We start from the raw sequence: 19,071 nt of genomic DNA on the forward strand, positions 1-19,071 counted from the left end.
GCGCTAGTTTCATTTAATTTATTCCTGATTTTTACCTTTAAACGGTGCCATTAAATAAAGCGTCTTAGATATTTCTATATACTACTGCTTGGTCACAGTGACAACTGAAGCTCGTGTATGTACCGTTTTACTTTATCCACCATTTTGACCATTTCATCTATTTTTTTCTCTTTAATATCATGTCATGACAGTTAGCCGCTTAAAACATTCGTTTTTCTGAATTAATAGATAAAAGAAGACCAGGATACTCTACAGTTTTATTCTTTTATCAAAAATATAGCAATCTATAAAAAAAAACTATGAAAACATCTGGACGGAAAGTTTGCAAAATTTAGATATATTTCAGAGAAATAGACACGTTAAAATAACATTATTATAACACTGTTATTTATCATTAGAGCACTTGGTCAGCTAGCAGCTTCATCAGGACTCTTCAAAGTAACTGAGTTAGAATAATATTAGCAAATCATCACAAACTAATTTTAAAAATCCGTACGTAAGATGTGTTCATCTCAACTTAAACGTACGTAAACGCATCTTCAGACTTCTGATATCACAATAAAATACACTGAAACGTAAACAATATTTGTCTCCTGGGCAAGTTATTTGTATGTCAATCATTTAAACATATAAGCAATATTTTCAACACATCTACAGTCAGTGTTGTTAGGAAGTATGCGATGATTTTATTCATGTTTACTCCTCTCTATATCCTAGATGTCGAATTGTTAAAAAAGGTCACTACAGGTAAACGTTGATGAGTATCAATCCTATAGCATAAAGCATATTTGTCGTGAGACTGACAGCTGCTGAATTTTGATACTGATTGCAGAGATCTGTATTACAACAGCTATTTGTTGAAGTTGTTGGCGGTTTTGCGGTTGAAGTAGTCGGTGTTCCCGGTGGAGGACATGCGCTTGGACTACAGTCAACATTTACAGTTGTATGTGATGCATTCTTTGTCACAAGTGTCTGTTATACAGAATAAGAAAGTAAAATAAAATGCTCAAGAAAAGGTAGATACAAGATATCAAATGGGGTGGTTTCTCCACATTGTGAGCGGATTTTCGTTTTTGATTACATCGAATATATATTGAAGTGTGCTGATTTATGTTTCAGCCAAACAGCAGCACTGATATCAACTAAAATGGTAAAAGTCATTCAAGATAAAATGCCATTTTAACACGTCTACATTTTTAGACATAGTCTTTGAAAAACATAATAATTTTAAACTGTTTATACGAGGGATGTTCAAAAGGTTTGTAGACTGGCTTTACAATTTTGCTCCCGTTATGTGCAAGTTACCACAAATGGAACCGTTATTACCAGTTACATGTTCGCTAGTAACTCTGCTTAAGTTCAAATAGAATGTTGTCACAAACTAGAAAATAATAAGATAACCTTAGTAACGCACTAGCGGTCCAATCGACGTTTTGACATCCTTAATGCAAAATTATCAATAACTGCAAATGGAAATATTTAAATGTCTGCTATAGAAAATCCCCTAAACTCCTTGAATATAATATTGTTTATAAATAAGAAATGTTTATCAGTGTAGTTTTATAGATTAAAAAATAAATTAAATCCGACATTTAATCATAAACGAAGTTGGCGTTATGAAGACGTCGCTGACGTCTGCCAGGAAGCATACCCTTTGCTTACAAACATCCACAAAACAAATATAATTGCAAGTTTACTATTTCAGATGTGGTACATTTATAGCAGATAGATTATTATTATTATTGTTCAATATGATACAAAATTAAAGTGTTGAAGTTACGGCATCAGTCTGCGTATTTTATAAATGTTAAAGGAAAGTTAGTTTCAACGACCAATCATCTCATTGTCTTCAGCGGATAACACCGTAAAATGGTATTTATGCAATAAGTAACTTCCTCTTATCTGTTTATATATCTACTTATATTTGCATATCTGAAATTAAAGTATATGTGCTTACGGCTGAGAAATGATATACTTCCGTTATGGACAATGTCCAATGTCAAATGTTAGACCAAACCTGTAACTTAGATAAAGTTAAGTTGTCCGTAAAATAACTCTTCCTGACAGTATTTTTGCTGACCTGGACCCAGTTGTTCGAAACTTTAACAGGCGATTAAGCTAACGGTTGATTGATTTTTAGGGCTATTTGTCGGCATTTCAGAAGACTTTGATAAACAGATGTATGATGTAAGAATTTTGAACACTGGAAAATCTTTACAATAAAATCAAAACATCACACTAGTGTGTCCCACCAAGTCTAGTATTTTGAATAAAAATTTAACCGATGGTTAGTTTAACAGTCGGTTAAAGTTTCAAACAACCGGGCCCAGATAATGAACTTTATATCGGATGGATTAAAAACATTCAGGCTTTTTATTGGGTAACACCGGCGGTTGCGGTAACTTTTAAACGGCAACACTGGTAGTTACGGATATCGCACAAACATTACCATTGATAAGTGACTACCGGCGTTATTTATTAAAACTGTACATACATTTTACTCATAACATCGTCCAGAATACTCAAAGAGGTGTGGTTGGTTAAATTTTATAATAGCGATGGAATGTACAATTCACGTATTAACCATCACTTGTGGAAATGCTTACAACTGCGCTTCAAAACAACACTCATTATATTAAGAGTGTGAAGTTGGCGAGAAGTTCGACATTCGACATTGAACATTGGATAAGAGAACGACATTGAACATTTAAAGCGTGAAGTTGGCAATAAGTTAAACATTCGACATTGAACATTCGATCTCAGAACGACATTGGACATTCGAACTGAAAAGGACATTGGACATTCAATTTCAGAACGACATTGTACATTTGATAGCAGAACGACATTGGACATTCGATACCAGAACGACATTGGAGATTCGAACCCAGAACGAAATTGGACATTCGAATCCAGAACGAGATTAGACATTCGAATACAAAACGACTTTGGACATTCGAATCCAGAACGACATTGGACATTCTATTTCAGAACGACATTGGACATTCGAATCCAGAACGACATTGGACATTGGATTTTAAAACGACATTGGACATTCGATACCAGAACGACATTGGACATTCGAACCCGGAACAACATTGGACATTTGAAGCAATAAAGACATTGGACATTCGAACCCAGAACGACATTGGACATTCAATTTCAGAACGACATTTGACATTCGAAACCATAACGCCATTGGACCTTCGATTTCAGAATGACATTGGACATTCGAACCCATAACGACATTGGACATTCGAATCCATAAAGGCATTGGACATTCGACCCCAGAACGACATTGGACATTCAATTTCAGAACGATATTGGACATTTGATAGCAGAACGACATTGGACATTCGATACCAGAACGATATTGGACATTTGATAGCAGAACGACATTGGACATTCGAATCCAGAACGACATTGGAAATTCGTTACCAGAACAACATTGGACATTCGAATCCAGAACAACAGTAGACATTCGAATCCAGAACGACATTGGACATTCCATAGCATAACGACATTGGACATTCGAATCCAAAACGACATTGGACATTCGATTTCAGAACGACATTGGACATTCGATACCAGAACGACATTGAACATTCGATACCAGAACGACATTGGACATTCGGTTTCAGAACGACATTGGTCATTCGAACCCAGAACGACATTGGACATTCGAATCCAAAACGACATTGGACATTCGAATAAATATCGACATTGGACCTTCGATTTAAGAACGATATTGGACATTCGATACCAGAACGACATTGGACATTCAAATCCAAAACGACATTGGACATTCGATTTCAGAACGACATTTGGAGATTCGAATCCAAAACGACAGTGGACATTAAATAGCAGAACGATATGAGATTTTCGAACCGAAAACGACATTTCGATTTTTATTTTTAAATTATCAGGTTTTGCTGATAGAATGTGATAAGTTAGGATATGCAATACGTATCGTACATACTTTTTTGGATTCGAATGTCCAATGTCGTTCTGGGTTCGAATGATCAATGTCATTCTGGTATCGAATGTCCAATGTCGTTCTAGATTCGAATGTCCAATGTCGCTCTGAAACCGAATGTCCAATGTCGTTCTGGTATCGAATGTCCAATGTCAATCTGCTATCAAATGTACAATGTCGTTCTGAAATTGAATGTTCAATATCGTTCTGGGTTCGAATGTCCAATGTCTTTATGGATTCGAATGTCCAATGTCGTTCTGGGTTCGAATGTCCAATGCCGTTTTGGGTTCGAATGTCCAATGTCGTTCTGGATTCGAATCTCCAATGTCGTTTTGAAATAGAATGTCCAATGTCGTTCTTAAATCGAATATCCAATGTCGTTCTGGTATCGAATGTCCCATGTCGTTCTGAAAACGAATGTCCAATGTCGTTCTGGTATCGAATGTCCAATGTCGTTCTAAAATTGAATGTCCAATGTCGTTATGGTTTCGAATGTCCAATGTCGTTCTGAAATTGAATGTCCAATGTTTTTCTGGGTTCGAATGTCCAATGTCTTTATGGATTCGAATGTCCAATGTTGTTCTGGGTTCCAATGTCCAATGTCGTTCTGGGTGTGAATGTCCAATGTCGTTCTGGTATCGAATGTCCAATGTCGTTTTGAAATCCAATGTCCAATTTCGTTCTGGATTCGAATGTCCAATGTCGTTCTGAAATAGAATTTCCAATGTCGTTCTGGATTCGAATGTCCAAAGTCGTTCTGGATTCGAATGTCCAATGTCGTTTTGGATTCGAATGTCCAGTGTCGTTCTGGATTCGAATGTCCAATGTCGTTCTGGGTTCGAATGTCCAATGTCGTTCTGGTATCGAATGTCCAATGTCGTTCTGCTATCAAATGTCAAATTTCGTTCTGAAATTGAATGTCCAATGTCCTTTTCAGTTCGAATGTCCAATGTCGTTCTGAGATCGAATGTTCAATGTTGAATGTTTAACTTATTGCCAACTTCACACTTTAAATGTTCAATGTCGCTCTCTTATCCAATGTTCAATGTCGAACTTCTCGCCAACTTCACAGACTTCATTATATTTACGTGTATTCCTTTCTCAGCCCGACACATGTACATTCTCAGACCTAAATGATCGATCCTATGACCAAGATGAATAGCTTAAAAGGAATCACATTACCCCGTTCCGTCATTTGTTCAATATGCCATAAAGATGTAAAATACATTGTGGTCGTACCACGCATAACCAGGTTAAGTAATTCATTATACGGCAAAAATTACTCTTTCGTAAGTAAAGAAAAAGGTGAACTTACCGTACAACTTCCGGTACTCAGAAGTGGGCATTTTCCAGTAATAGTGCTAAGGCAGGATTCATCCTCACCCTTGGCCGTGCACTTTCCCTTAACACACTGTTTAGGCTGAAATTTAAACTGCTACTATAGTGGAAATTGAATAATATGTTTTATTCAACACAGGTGAATATGAAGCAGAGTAAAATGCAAAACATGTGGGGTCGCTTAATAATAAAAATGAATAGATTTTTCAAAATATTATCTAACATTTTTACCACGATAAAGAGGCTCACTAGGAAGGTATATATGGACATTGCTTAAAAATGCGTTTACTTCTAGTAACTATTGGTTCATGGCATTTTTGATGCTGTATTAGTGTTATATTTTTGAACAAATTGGCAGATAAACTCGTCACAACAGTTGACTTTAAAATTTTAAGAGATATGATAGTAAATAATAACTCAAAACATTATTGTATTGTAATCATACGATAGTTTGATTTCAAAGTTTGAGTTCAATTTACAGACTCGTCTGTTAGTAAGGGAAATCAGAAATTAGCGGACAGGTTGATGTGTAATCATATTCATTTCATACTTTTAATACTAGTTTGTATTTTTGTTCAATTATCATTGTCAAGTACAAGTTTCATTTTAATACGAAATGCCATTCATAATGCTTCATTAACGTTTAATTTCGCCAGCTGTATCGGCGGATTCCTGTTGTCAGAGTCAACAGCACAACTTTTTTAACAAAGAATTAGATACAATCTGTGATATAACTTATAACTTATTTTATTTGCACATGAATATAATATCAATGTTTATTCTTTAAATTATGTATACTTATTTGAAAAACGCAACAGTCTGCCATATTTTTTCCATTTTGTCTATATCATATATCTCACGGGAATAGGTGGACTCACATAACGATATGTTAAAGCGTTACAGAATTAAAACTAAAAATATTTTAGGTACTCTGACGGATACCTAACCCACACCCACAAAACATTACAATACATATACTTACTTATACCATCGGTATGCTTATGTAATTAATTATTACGATGATTATCCCAAATAAATTGCATTAAATAAAACAGATTTGTAAGCTTTACCTAAATTAAAGATGTTTCATTACTACTAGGACCTGAACTATAATGTTACCGTGAACAATTTTGATTGTTGCGTTCATGCAATAATAAATTGTACCGAATTCTTTTCGCAGCTGCTACCTGCGTGACATCCACGTACTTTGAGGAACACTTTATAAATGCTAAAAGCTCAACATTGCTTTAAAATTCATTAGTGAAAAAAGCTAGTAAATCATTGGCAGATTGAAATAAAACGTTTGTATTTATTCGAGTTTAAATAAAACCACGGTATATGTGAGGCGAAAAAAAAAAATTAGTAAAATGACTTTATCTTACTTTTGGTGTCGTCACCTTTGGTGTTACCTTCGGTGTCACAGCCCCTGAAGAGATACGCGTACTAAAAATTACATTCATTCTCTTTCTAGATTAATATGCAAAACATATTGCCTAAGAAAACAAAACAAAAAAGTAGTATAACATAATCCAAAGAACCAATGTACAAGAACCAGTTTTCAACCGCTAGATATTTAGAACATTTAGACTACATACGAATGATAATGAACGCCTCAGGACTAATAAACTGACATTGACATTGGAAGTAGGCTGGATCTGCCCTGCTACTGCTACATTTGTTATTATGGTCCTTTTTCTGCGGAACTATATTTGTGCTATACCTATTTTTGAGAACATGGCATTTATTCGACGATTAACTACCGGGGTTGTAACAGGGCTAGTGTTGTATTTTGAAACGGGTGGTTTCTCTGAATAAAGTGATTATATTAGATGGACATTATAGGCATTTATATTTAACTTGTTATTTAAGCGAACTATATTTGTTAGGACTCCCGCAAATTGGTGCTTTTGTGTGAAATGACTGAATGTATGATTCGAATTTCTGAACTGCATAGAGGTCGATGCATTGGTGCTAGAATCTGGCCTGGTACTTGTGCAAGAGCCCGGCCTAGTGCTCGAGCCACTTATGCCTGAGTCCGGGCTGGTGCTCGACCCATCGGTGCTAGAGTCTGGCCTGGTGCTGGAGCCACTGGTGCCAGAGTCTAGCCTTGTGTTCGATCCACTGGTGCTAGAGTCTAGCCTAGTGCTCGATTCACTGGTGCTAGTGTCTAGCCGAGTGCTCGATCCACTGGTGATAGAGTCTAGCCTTGTGCTCGATCCACTGGCGCTAGAGTCTAGCCTGGTGCTCGATCCATTGGTGCTAGAGTCTAGCCTGGTGCTCGATTCACTGGTGCTAGAGTCTAGCCTGGTGCTTGATTCACTGGTGCTAGAGTCTAGCCTTGTGCTCAATCCACTGGTGCTAGAGACTAGCCTGTGCTCGATTCACTGGTGCTAGAGTCTAGCCTAGTGCTCGATCCACTGGTGCTAGAGTCTAGCCTGGTGCTCGATCCACTGGTGCTAGAGTCTAACCTTGTGCTCGATTCACTGGTGCTAGAGTCTAGTCTGTGCTCGATCCACTGGTGCTAGAGTCTAGCCTGGTGCTCAATTCACTGGTGCTAGAGTCTAGCCTAGTGCTTGATTCACTGGTGCTAGAGTCTAGCCTAGTGCTCGATCCACTGGTGCTAGAGTCTAGCCTGTGCTCGATTCACTGGTGCTAGAGTCTAGCCTTGTGCTCGATCCACTGGTGCTAGAGTCTAGCCTGGTGCTCGATCCACTGGTGCTAGAGTCTAACCTTGTGCTCGATCCACTGGTGCTAGAGTCTAGCCTGTGCTCGATTCACTGGTGCTAGAGTCTAGCCTTGTGCTCGATCCACTGGTGCTAGAGCCTGGTACTTGTGCAAGAGCCCGGCCTAGTGCTCGAACCATTTATGCCCGAGTCCGGGCTGGTGCTCGACCCACTGGTGCTAGAGTCTGGCCTGGTGCTGGAGCCACTGGTGCCAGAGTCTAGCCTTGTGTTCGATCCACTGGTGCTAGTGTCTAGCCTAGTGCTCGATCCACTGGTGCTAGAGTCTAGCCTTGTGCTCGATCCACTGGTGCTAGAGCCTAGCCTGTGCTCGATTCACTGGTGCTAGAGTCTAGCCTTGTGCTTGATCCACTGGTGCTAGAGTCTAGTCTTGTGCTCGATCCACTGGTGCTAGAGTCTAGCCTGGTGCTCGATTCACTGGTGCTAGAGTCTAGCCTAGTGCTCGATCCACTGGTGCTAGAGTCTAGCCTGTGCCCGATTCACTGGTGCTAGAGTCTAGCCTAGTGCTCGATCCACTGGTGCTAGAGTCTAGCCTGGTGCTCGATCCACTGGTGCTAGAGTCTAACCTTGTGCTCGATCCACTGGTGCTAGAGTCTAGCCTGTGCTCGATCCACTGGTGTAGAGTCTAGCCTGGTGCTCGACCCACTGGTGCTAGAGTCTAGCCTGGTGCTCGATTCACTGGTGCTAGAGTCTAGCCTGGTGCTCGATCCACTGGTGCTAGTGTCTAGCCTAGTGCTCGATCCACTGGTGCTAGAGTCTAGCCTTGTGCTCGATTCACTGGTGCTAGAGTCTAGCCTTGTGCTTGATCCACTGGTGCTAGAGTCTAGTCTTGTGCTCGATCCACTGGTGCTAGAGTCTAGCCTGGTGCTCGATTCACTGGTGCTAGAGTCTAGCCTAGTGCTCGATCCACTGGTGCTAGAGTCTAGCCTGTGCCCGATTCACTGGTGCTAGAGTCTAGCCTAGTGCTCGATCCACTGGTGCTAGAGTCTAGCCTGGTGCTCGATCCACTGGTGCTAGAGTCTAACCTTGTGCTCGATCCAATGGTGCAGAGTCTAGCCTGTGCTCGATCCACTGGTGCTAGAGTCTAGCCTGGTGCTCGATCCACTGGTGCTAGAGTCTAGCCTGGTGCTCGATTCACTGGTGCTAGAGTCTAGCCTAGTGCTCGATCCACTGGTGCTAGAGTCTAGCCTGTGCCCGATTCACTGGTGCTAGAGTCTAGCCTAGTGCTCGATCCACTGGTGCTAGAGTCTAGCCTGGTGCTCGATCCACTGGTGCTAGAGTCTAGCCTGTGCTCGATTCACTGGTGCTAGAGTCTAGCCTTGTGCTCGATCCACTGGTGCTAGAGCCTGGTACTTGTGCAAGAGCCCGGCCTAGTGCTCGAACCATTTATGCCCGAGTCCGGGCTGGTGCTCGACCCACTGGTGCTAGAGTCTGGCCTGGTGCTGGAGCCACTGGTGCCAGAGTCTAGCCTTGTGTTCGATCCACTGGTGCTAGTGTCTAGCCTAGTGCTCGATCCACTGGTGCTAGAGTCTAGCCTTGTGCTCGATCCACTGGTGCTAGAGCCTAGCCTGTGCTCGATTCACTGGTGCTAGAGTCTAGCCTTGTGCTTGATCCACTGGTGCTAGAGTCTAGTCTTGTGCTCGATCCACTGGTGCTAGAGTCTAGCCTGGTGCTCGATTCACTGGTGCTAGAGTCTAGCCTAGTGCTCGATCCACTGGTGCTAGAGTCTAGCCTGTGCCCGATTCACTGGTGCTAGAGTCTAGCCTAGTGCTCGATCCACTGGTGCTAGAGTCTAGCCTGGTGCTCGATCCACTGGTGCTAGAGTCTAACCTTGTGCTCGATCCACTGGTGCTAGAGTCTAGCCTGTGCTCGATCCACTGGTGCTAGAGTCTAGCCTGGTGCTCGACCACTGGTGCTAGAGTCTAGCCTGGTGCTCGATTCACTGGTGCTAGAGTCTAGCCTGGTGCTCGATCCACTGGTGCTAGTGTCTAGCCTAGTGCTCGATCCACTGGTGCTAGAGTCTAGCCTTGTGCTCGATTCACTGGTGCTAGAGTCTAGCCTTGTGCTTGATCCACTGGTGCTAGAGTCTAGTCTTGTGCTCGATCCACTGGTGCTAGAGTCTAGCCTGGTGCTCGATTCACTGGTGCTAGAGTCTAGCCTAGTGCTCGATCCACTGGTGCTAGAGTCTAGCCTGTGCCCGATTCACTGGTGCTAGAGTCTAGCCTAGTGCTCGATCCACTGGTGCTAGAGTCTAGCCTGGTGCTCGATCCACTGGTGCTAGAGTCTAACCTTGTGCTCGATCCAATGGTGCTAGAGTCTAGCCTGTGCTCGATCCACTGGTGCTAGAGTCTAGCCTGGTGCTCGATCCACTGGTGCTAGAGTCTAGCCTGGTGCTCGATTCACTGGTGCTAGAGTCTAGCCTAGTGCTCGATCCACTGGTGCTAGAGTCTAGCCTGTGCCCGATTCACTGGTGCTAGAGTCTAGCCTAGTGCTCGATCCACTGGTGCTAGAGTCTAGCCTGGTGCTCGATCCACTGGTGCTAGAGTCTAACCTTGTGCTCGATCCACTGGTGCTAGAGTCTAGCCTGTGCTCGATCCACTGGTGCTAGAGTCTAGCCTGGTGCTCGACCCACTGGTGCTAGAGTCTAGCCTGGTGCTCGATTCACTGGTGCTAGAGTCTAGCCTGGTGCTCGATCCACTGGTGCTAGTGTCTAGCCTAGTGCTCGATCCACTGGTGCTAGAGTCTAGCCTTGTGCTCGATTCACTGGTGCTAGAGTCTAGCCTTGTGCTTGATCCACTGGTGCTAGAGTCTAGTCTTGTGCTCGATCCACTGGTGCTAGAGTCTAGCCTGGTGCTCGATTCACTGGTGCTAGAGTCTAGCCTAGTGCTCGATCCACTGGTGCTAGAGTCTAGCCTGTGCCCGATTCACTGGTGCTAGAGTCTAGCCTAGTGCTCGATCCACTGGTGCTAGAGTCTAGCCTGGTGCTCGATCCACTGGTGCTAGAGTCTAACCTTGTGCTCGATCCAATGGTGCTAGAGTCTAGCCTGTGCTCGATCCACTGGTGCTAGAGTCTAGCCTGGTGCTCGATTCACTGGTGCTAGAGTCTAGCCTGGTGCTCGATTCACTGGTGCTAGAGTCTAGCCTGGTGCTCGATCCACTGGTGCTAGAGTCTAACCTTGTGCTCGATCCACTGGTGCTAGAGTCTAGCCTGGTGCTCGATCCACTGGTGCTAGAGTCTAACCTTGTGCTCGATCCACTGGTGCTAAAGTCTAGCCTGTGCTCGATTCACTGGTGCTAGAGTCTAGTCTTGTGCTCGATCCACTGGTGCTAGAGTCTAGCCTGTGCTCGATCCACTGGTGCTAGAGTCTAGCCTTGTGCTCGATCCACTGGTGCTAGAGTCTAGTATTGTGCTCGATCCACTGGTGTTAGAGTCTAGCCTGGTGCTCGATCCACTGGTGCTAGAGTCTAGCCTGGTGTTCGATTCACTGGTGCTAGAGTCTAGCCTGTGCTCGATTCACTGATGCTAGAGTCTAGTCTGTGCTCGATTCACCGGTGCTAGAGTCTAGCCTTGTGCTCGATCCACTGGTGCTAGAGACTAGCCTGGTGCTCGATCCACTGGTGCTAGAGTCTAGCCTGGTGCTCAATTCACTGGTGCTAGAGTCTAGCCTGGTGCTCGATTCACCGGTGGTACAGTCGGCCTGATGCTCGATTCTCCGGTGCTGAAGCGAGTGGTGTTTCACTGTATGTTATACATGTTCAGAGATAGTTTGAATTTAATTTGCGTTGACACATTTCATTGTCAGAGAAAATGCCTAATTACTTTGATGCGTTAATTTACACAAAGACGCATCTAGACAAAACAGTATTGAATGAAACATTGTCTATAAAATCTATATATAAGCTGTAGTTGTTGATGCGAAAAGCTTGTTCAGGGGTAGCAGTTTAGGTGGTATCGATATTACACTTCTATACTGTCTGGTCATAGTGAATGTTTGTTTATTTAAATTCCATTCATGCGTAGCTATTTCCCAGATACAAATGACCGATATACACAACACAGTAGGCCCCGGAACTTGCATTCAAACAACAGGCGGTTTAAGTTGAGTTCATTTCTACGTATGGTTTGGAGACACACATTTTAATTTAAAGTATTTCGTTGACAAAGTGAAAGTATAAAGTTACCGGAACCCCCTCCTGTACCATTTATTGTCCCTGTTCCATTTTTCACGTTTCCTGTCTTATTCCCTCCTGCTACCACTGCTGGCGCTTTTGTTCCGACATTCCCTCCGACACTTGTATTTGTTTGTCCTTTGGAAAATGGTACACAATTAAACTTTGTAACTACGAATGCAATTCAGATTGTTGTCATATTAGATATTGAATTTGAAATATTTATCATATTGTGCAATAAGGATATTGATATGAAAACTATTTTATCTAAAGAGACTTGTCAGATTATGCAACCTTTTCTTGTATAAAGAAAATGCTAGTAAGACATTTAATAATATTCAGTAGTTAAAATATGCTTAACACATAATTTTACACTTATATTAAAAACGCCGAATTTTTGGACATGACAATAGTTTAATCATATTTTATTGCTCACTGTTTCAATATTACACACAATATTACATACAAGTTTAACACACAACAAAAAACAAAAGGGTTGGGCTACGATTTATTTCAACATCAGCATACAGCCCTTCCCATAGAAAAAATCTTATATTCTATTAAACAGACTAAATGTGAGCAAGTTACTTGAGAGAGAGCAAGAAAACAACAGAAAGATTACAATAATACAAGAGAGAGAGAGAGAGAGAGAGAGAGAGAGAGAGAGAGAGAGACATCAAAGACATGACAATACTTTTATTTAGCATGGTTCTTTGACGTATCATTGGTCCTGTACGTGTTTTTATTTTGAAGAGAGAAATTCGTCCATTTCTTTATTTTAAATAATGTAAAGACAAGGTTCTGTGCCAGCTAAAATAGATGATCTAATAAGTACATGTAGACTAGAGACTAGAAAGATTTATGATAATTTTATTTTACTTTGTCTTTGCCTATCTGACAATTAGGCCCTTTTAACCTTACACATAGAAAACTTTTACTTTAAGATATGTCTAGCAAAGGTACAGTTTCCCCAAGTAAAGTCAAGTCTAATTATTTATGTAGATAATATATGTACATGTTTATAAATATGTATAAATAGTTTTTAAAATGTATTTAGGGAAAAAGATTGATATGCAAAAGGTGTCAAAAGTTCAGCAAAATTTGAATTAATCAATAGTTGAAGAGTTTGATGTCACATATATATAGCTTAAGGAATATTCATCTTGCATTGGATCAGCAAAAATATCTGTAACATTCTCATGAGCCAATACCTCTATAAGGCACATATTTTTTTCGGCGCAGCCGTCTTAAACTCGCTTTTGCCCGGAAGTAGAAAATCTCTCGATAGCCAATTAAAACGTTGCTTGAATGTCAAATTATTTTTTGTCTACATCAGTACATGTTTGCTTTAAAATGATCAAAGTGACTAACATTTACTGAACACTTGAGTTGAGTATGGTTTGGAGACACACATTTTAATTTAAAGTATTTCGTTGACAAAGTGAAAGTAAAATATTAAGTTACCGGAACCCCCTCCTGTACCATTCATTGTCCCTGTTCCATTTTTCCCGTTTCCTGTCTTATTCCCTCCTGCTACCACTGCTGGCGCTTTTGTTCCGACATTCCCTCCGACACTTGTATTTGTTTGTCCTTTCGAAAATGGTACACAATTAAACTTTTTAACTATGAATGCAATTCAAATTGTTGTCATATTAAATATTGAATTTGAAATATTTATCATATTGTGCAATAAGGATATTGATATGAAAACTATTTTATCTAAAGAGACTGATTGTCAGATTATGCAGCCTTTTCTTGTATAAAGAAAATGCTAGTAAGACATTTAATAATATTCAGTAGTTAGAATATGCTTAACACATAACTTTACACTGATATTAAAAAAACCGAATTTATGGACATGACAATAATTTTATTTAGCATGGTTCTTTGACGTATCTTTGGTCCTGTACGTTTTTTATTTTGAAGAGAGAAATTCGTCCATTTCTTTATTTTAAATAATGTAAAAACAAGGTTCTGTGCCAGCTAAAATAGATGACTCTAATAAGTACATGTAGACTAGAAAGATTTATGATAATTTTATTTTACTTTGTCTTTGCCTATCTGACAATTAGTCCCTTTTAACTTTACAGATAGAAAACTTTTATTTCCCAATGTGGGAGGCCTGATGTAATGTAAATGATACTGCTGAGTCGGATTTGCCTGGCGATGCTTTGATCACGTCATTGTTTCTGTGGCGGTGGCACGAATGTCGTCAGGTAAATGACAGTCAGAATATGAATACTTTCAAACAAAACATTTTAACGTACAAACTTTTTTATACTGTTTTAGTGTCTTATAAGTCAGTATTGGCTGGATGTAAAACTGTTTTAACCAGATTGTATTATACATTGTGTAAAAAATGCTATGAATGTTTTACATGTGACACTTTAATAAAATAAAAAGTTGAATGTTTTTGAAGTTGTTATAAATATGGCACACCGAGCAAAACGTATTTAATACTTAAAGAATTGACATTTGTCTTTACATAAATGAATTAGCCGTATTTGAATGCTACAAACTGTCATTGCTAAAGTATTACCTGTATTATTCACCGGCGACGCTGTTTGTGCGTTTGTAAGATTTGTTTGTCCTTTGATAAATGGTACTATCAAGAATACCATTACCGCAACCAAACCTGAAATATATATCAAAAAGAGATAATTCTGCCATTAGTTTTCCTCTTTCGTACGCTTGACAATGGCTTCGTGACTTCTACTTTACTATTAGTTACAAAAATGTATATTATCTTCGGCGGTGATCTTTGTTACTGTCATTTATACCGATTTTGCCTGTCCATCAGCTTTTGTGACAACAACAATAGGTAACACATAAAATTTTGATTCTGCTATAACTCAATGTATTTATTTGATAGATAAAACATTTCTAGTCAAGTTGTTTGCTGTTGTAACATAAGATCCTCCGGTGAAAGATATTTTGTCCGAATCAAAATGTTCACCATTTTATTCTTAGTGATGCCGAATGTTCCTGCTTCGGCGACAATGATGTTAGCCCAATATATTTCATTTCGGCTTAGTTAATGACTGGAACAGACTTTTGTCCAAACGTAACAACTGCGGCGGCATTGCTAGCGTAGTCGGATCCAGATCTAATCGTTATATCTGTATGCGAAATATGCCTTGTCCTAGAAATCAATATTAGACCCGAGCTTCTTTTTCGCACGATATGGATTTATCCCGACCAACAACTGACCATATAACTATTTACACTATTATAATAGTCAGAATATGATTAAGATTCAATTTGAGTTAAACTGATATTATATTGATAAAATCTGTAAGAGTATCCTTTGGAAGCAGCAAAATAGAAGTTTTATTGAGTCTGCTCATGGCATGGGACGCAATATAATGTTTAACACTTTTCAGCTTACGGGATAGTCTGTTATACAGATAGTTTGGACTCCATTGTCTTAAAGAACAAGAACCAATACCAAGACTGATTTTAAGTATGTTAAACTTTTTGCGACCGAAGCTCAGGACTAGGACTGCTGTTGTGACTGTTATCAGAAACTATAGAAATTCCCCTAGCGTCGACTTAATTAAAGCGGAACTCTTGTCTAATATACAGATAATCTGAATGAACTCTGTGATCCGAAAAGGACCAGAAAATATAACAACAAAGGGTCCAACTTCGAAGTCTTCCGTTAGTTCAATATATCTGGCTCTGCAGATATATCAACCTGAATTTCTGACTCGTGTCCTTCAGAGAGACTTTCTGATCAAGATATCGTGATATGTATATAATAAACTATATATAGTTTTTAAAATGTATTTAGGGATTTAAAGATTGATATGCGAAAAAACAGTTGCTTGAATGTCAAATTATTTTTTTGTCTTCATCAGTACATGTCCGCTTCAAAATGATCAAAGTGACTAACATTTATTGAACACTTGAGTTGAGTGTTTACCAAGAACAATTTAATAACATTTATATTTCCATATTTATTTCGCAGAAATGCATTTGGTGCAATATCCATTAGAAACATCAAACAGTATGTATTTTTACATTTTAGGCTGAATCCCTGTTGTATAAAATTAAGAAGCGAGAGAAGGTCCGTCATTCCAACATATTTTCTCAAAATGAGCATGCTGTCCTATGGATATTGATATAGAAATGAAGGAGATAAGCTTTGTCATCTATTCATTTATATTTCAAACTACACTATTGTGGAGGCGTCCAGTAAATTTGTAAATAAAAGCGTGATTCATCTTTCAGAACAGAAACTGAGTCAAGAGTTCAAACTTCAATAAACTGCATGGATAATGCCGCTGATAAATATTTTGCAAACAATTACTAAAACTACCTTATATGTTGAAATGTAATTTAATTCAACATGTTAACTGTTTTATACAAATTATACACCAATTTTGACGGCGTGACATCTATGGAATAGAGAGTAGATCCAGTAAAATTGCAACATTTCTTTTTTGGCTTCTAGAAATAAAACCTCATTTTCTTAATTAAACCGTATCTTATATACAGTGGCCAAATAACATATTAAGAACATTTTGAAGTATTGGGAACCAAGAGTCATTATTACCTTAAGAACTATACAATCGGTCTTGAAAAGTGTTTTTATTGGATTCCAGAAATTTCTGAGTGTTTACATGATACTGTAAAGGTAGAAATTTTCGCGAGGGTTTAATTTTCGCTATATTTGCGAGGCCCTACATCTCGCGTAAATATTTACTATGTGTATAATGCAAAGTAAAGTAGGAAACCATTTTAACAATCTCGCGAATATTAAACCTCTCAAACATACTCAAAGTTTCAAATTTACGATATTTTGACCCAGCGAAATTATTACAGCATTATAACATTTGAAAATTATTCGTAATGTAGTGTTTCTATTTTGCAAATGCTAAACATGCATAATACCCCAACCCCAAATGCAGAAATCACTCTGATGGTTAAGAAACATCATTTTTCAAATACATTGCAATAGGATATATATATTGTCTTAAAATTATCAATTAATGCATTTACCTGTACCTGTAGGCGGGGTTCAGACTTTATTAATATTATTAATTTCATAACAACATCATACTATACAATACGACAGTACGACATGGCAAAAACGAGCACCGTGAAATACTTGTAATAAGGAGATGTTTTTAACACTTACTATAAAAGAATTTCAATTTTTAAAATATAAATAACAGAAGGTCCGTATAAAATTACTTACAATTAATTGATCTGATATCCATAACTAATAATTTGATACTGAAAGCTTATAAAATAGGTCCACTCTAACCGTGCTTGCGTGTATTCTTGTTTTTATACCCTAGCTGTTTGCTGAAATTAAGTATCCAGCAGGGTTTAGCCAATCAGAGCGTTTGGAATACCTTATCTCATAAGATTCGGTAGTCAAGTTAACGCTAAATGTATTTTTTTATCATTAGCAGCCTTTAAAGATCCTAGCACAATGTTTTTTTGAAATATTTAGAAAGATAAAACTTAAAGATAAAATGTCGAGATCATAATGGCAGAAAACTTTAAGGAGTTTGTGAAACGAGTGCGTACGTTGTGCGGCCCAACCTGCAATTGTTCTTTGTAAAAAGTTTCAATCTGATTTGTGTGCTTTTATGTTTTGCTGCCCGGATTTAGTATGCATTATGCATTATGATTTAGCTTTGTTTTAGTTTCTGGTTTTGTGTTGTTTTTTTTTTTTATTGTTTTTTTTCTCTATATCTTGTGTTATAATTTTGTTTTACTGGCAAAACTCTTATTTTGCACGATATACTTTTGCTTGTTCTAGTTTCCTGTAATTTGACTTTGTGTGTGTGAATACAATTTAATATTTTGTGCCTAACATGCTTTATTGCTTCTGATTGTAATTTCTAGGCATGTATTGTATTTGGGCATGTCATCGTGTTTGTTACAAATAGGTATTAATAGTTATATTCCATTCAATAGTGACTGGAATGTGACATGAAATTGCCTATTCAGAATACTGATTGTTATGGAAGTACTTCTTGTATCTTTTATCGTGTATTCAATATACGAATTTATATTTTAAAAGGAATATTTCGAAACGCACAGAAGCAGTATGCCAATTAAATTCCGGTACAATATGCGGTAACTCTAATCTCATATTAACCTCGTGCCCTTCAGATTTATAGTATGTTATATTAATTCAACACAATCCCTTTGGAGCTTAAATCAACAATAAATATAATGTGGAAATCCTCATGTAAAGTGTCCATAACAACGGTAAATATTTGATTACTGTAGCCGTAAAAGTTTGTGAAATCCGTTAATAATGTTTTAACATTTCCAACCAAAACTGATAAAAATGAGATATTGAGATATTATTTGGTGTTTATACCTTAACTAAGTATAACTGTGATCTGCACCGATACCAGCATAATCATGATAATGACTTTTCTTGCATGCAAGACAAGGTTTTCCCGCTTTTTCAATTTCAGTATAAAATATACTTGGTTGTTTGAGGAATTTTAAAGCTATGTCTGATGACAATAAATAGGCTTTATTACATATTAATAAGATACTAATAATATACATTAAGTATGTGGGTGCCATGTGTAGAGGTCACTGACAGCTTCATCATTTCTACACGGCGACTTTCTGTAATACCTTTTCCTTTAAGCTTGTAGAAGCAGGCATTTTCAAGCTATTGCTGAAAATGTCGCGTAGACAGTTTATATGCTAAAGTTCACTCAATGCTGATAAAACAAATGTAACGTGCTCACATTAAAGCATAACTCTTAGCATATTGCTGACGCTTTGGTGACTGCGAGTGACTGTAGAAAAACTCAACACAATGTGTTAGGAATTTTGTTTCAGTGTTAGAAATCAATATGGATATGG

The 19,071-nt window shown here is 38.7% G+C and overlaps 1 protein-coding gene across 2 annotated transcripts; it reads right to left on the minus strand.

The window, feature by feature from the left end:
- Window positions 1–245: 245 nt before the first annotated feature.
- On the minus strand, window positions 246–17,553 carry LOC128553124 (variant surface antigen A-like). 2 transcript variants are annotated; one of them, XM_053534246.1, is made up of 7 exons: window positions 17,426–17,553; window positions 14,762–14,857; window positions 13,687–13,812; window positions 12,253–12,360; window positions 6,694–6,737; window positions 5,289–5,393; window positions 246–972 (listed from the first exon to the last, which is right to left on the minus strand). In XM_053534246.1, the coding sequence occupies exons 1-7, from the start codon at window positions 17,445–17,447 to the stop codon at window positions 742–744; spliced, it is 732 nt and encodes a 243-aa protein (XP_053390221.1). In that variant the 5' UTR covers window positions 17,448–17,553; the 3' UTR covers window positions 246–741. The 2 variants fall into 2 exon arrangements, with proteins under 2 accessions (XP_053390221.1, XP_053390217.1); XM_053534242.1 differs by having other exon boundaries at window positions 12,235–12,360; window positions 17,426–17,552.
- Between the last annotated feature and the right edge of the window lie 1,518 nt (window positions 17,554–19,071).

Source organism: Mercenaria mercenaria, chromosome 2, assembly GCF_021730395.1.
Source record: "Mercenaria mercenaria strain notata chromosome 2, MADL_Memer_1, whole genome shotgun sequence".
In the NCBI taxonomy this organism is placed as follows: Eukaryota; Metazoa; Mollusca; class Bivalvia; order Venerida; family Veneridae; genus Mercenaria; species Mercenaria mercenaria.

What these genes read in the sequence shown, in the direction of transcription:
- LOC128553124 (XM_053534242.1), bottom strand. Translation starts at nt 17,447, where the DNA reads ATGGATATCAGATCAATTAATT. An exon ending in GGATATCAGATCAATTAATT is followed by an intron (nt 14,858 to 17,425) that starts GTAAGTAATTTT and finishes TATATATTTCAG; the next exon opens with GTTTGGTTGCGGTAATGGTA. An exon ending in TGGTACAGGAGGGGGTTCCG is followed by an intron (nt 12,361 to 13,686) that starts GTAACTTAATAT and finishes CATTTTCCAAAG; the next exon opens with GACAAACAAATACAAGTGTC.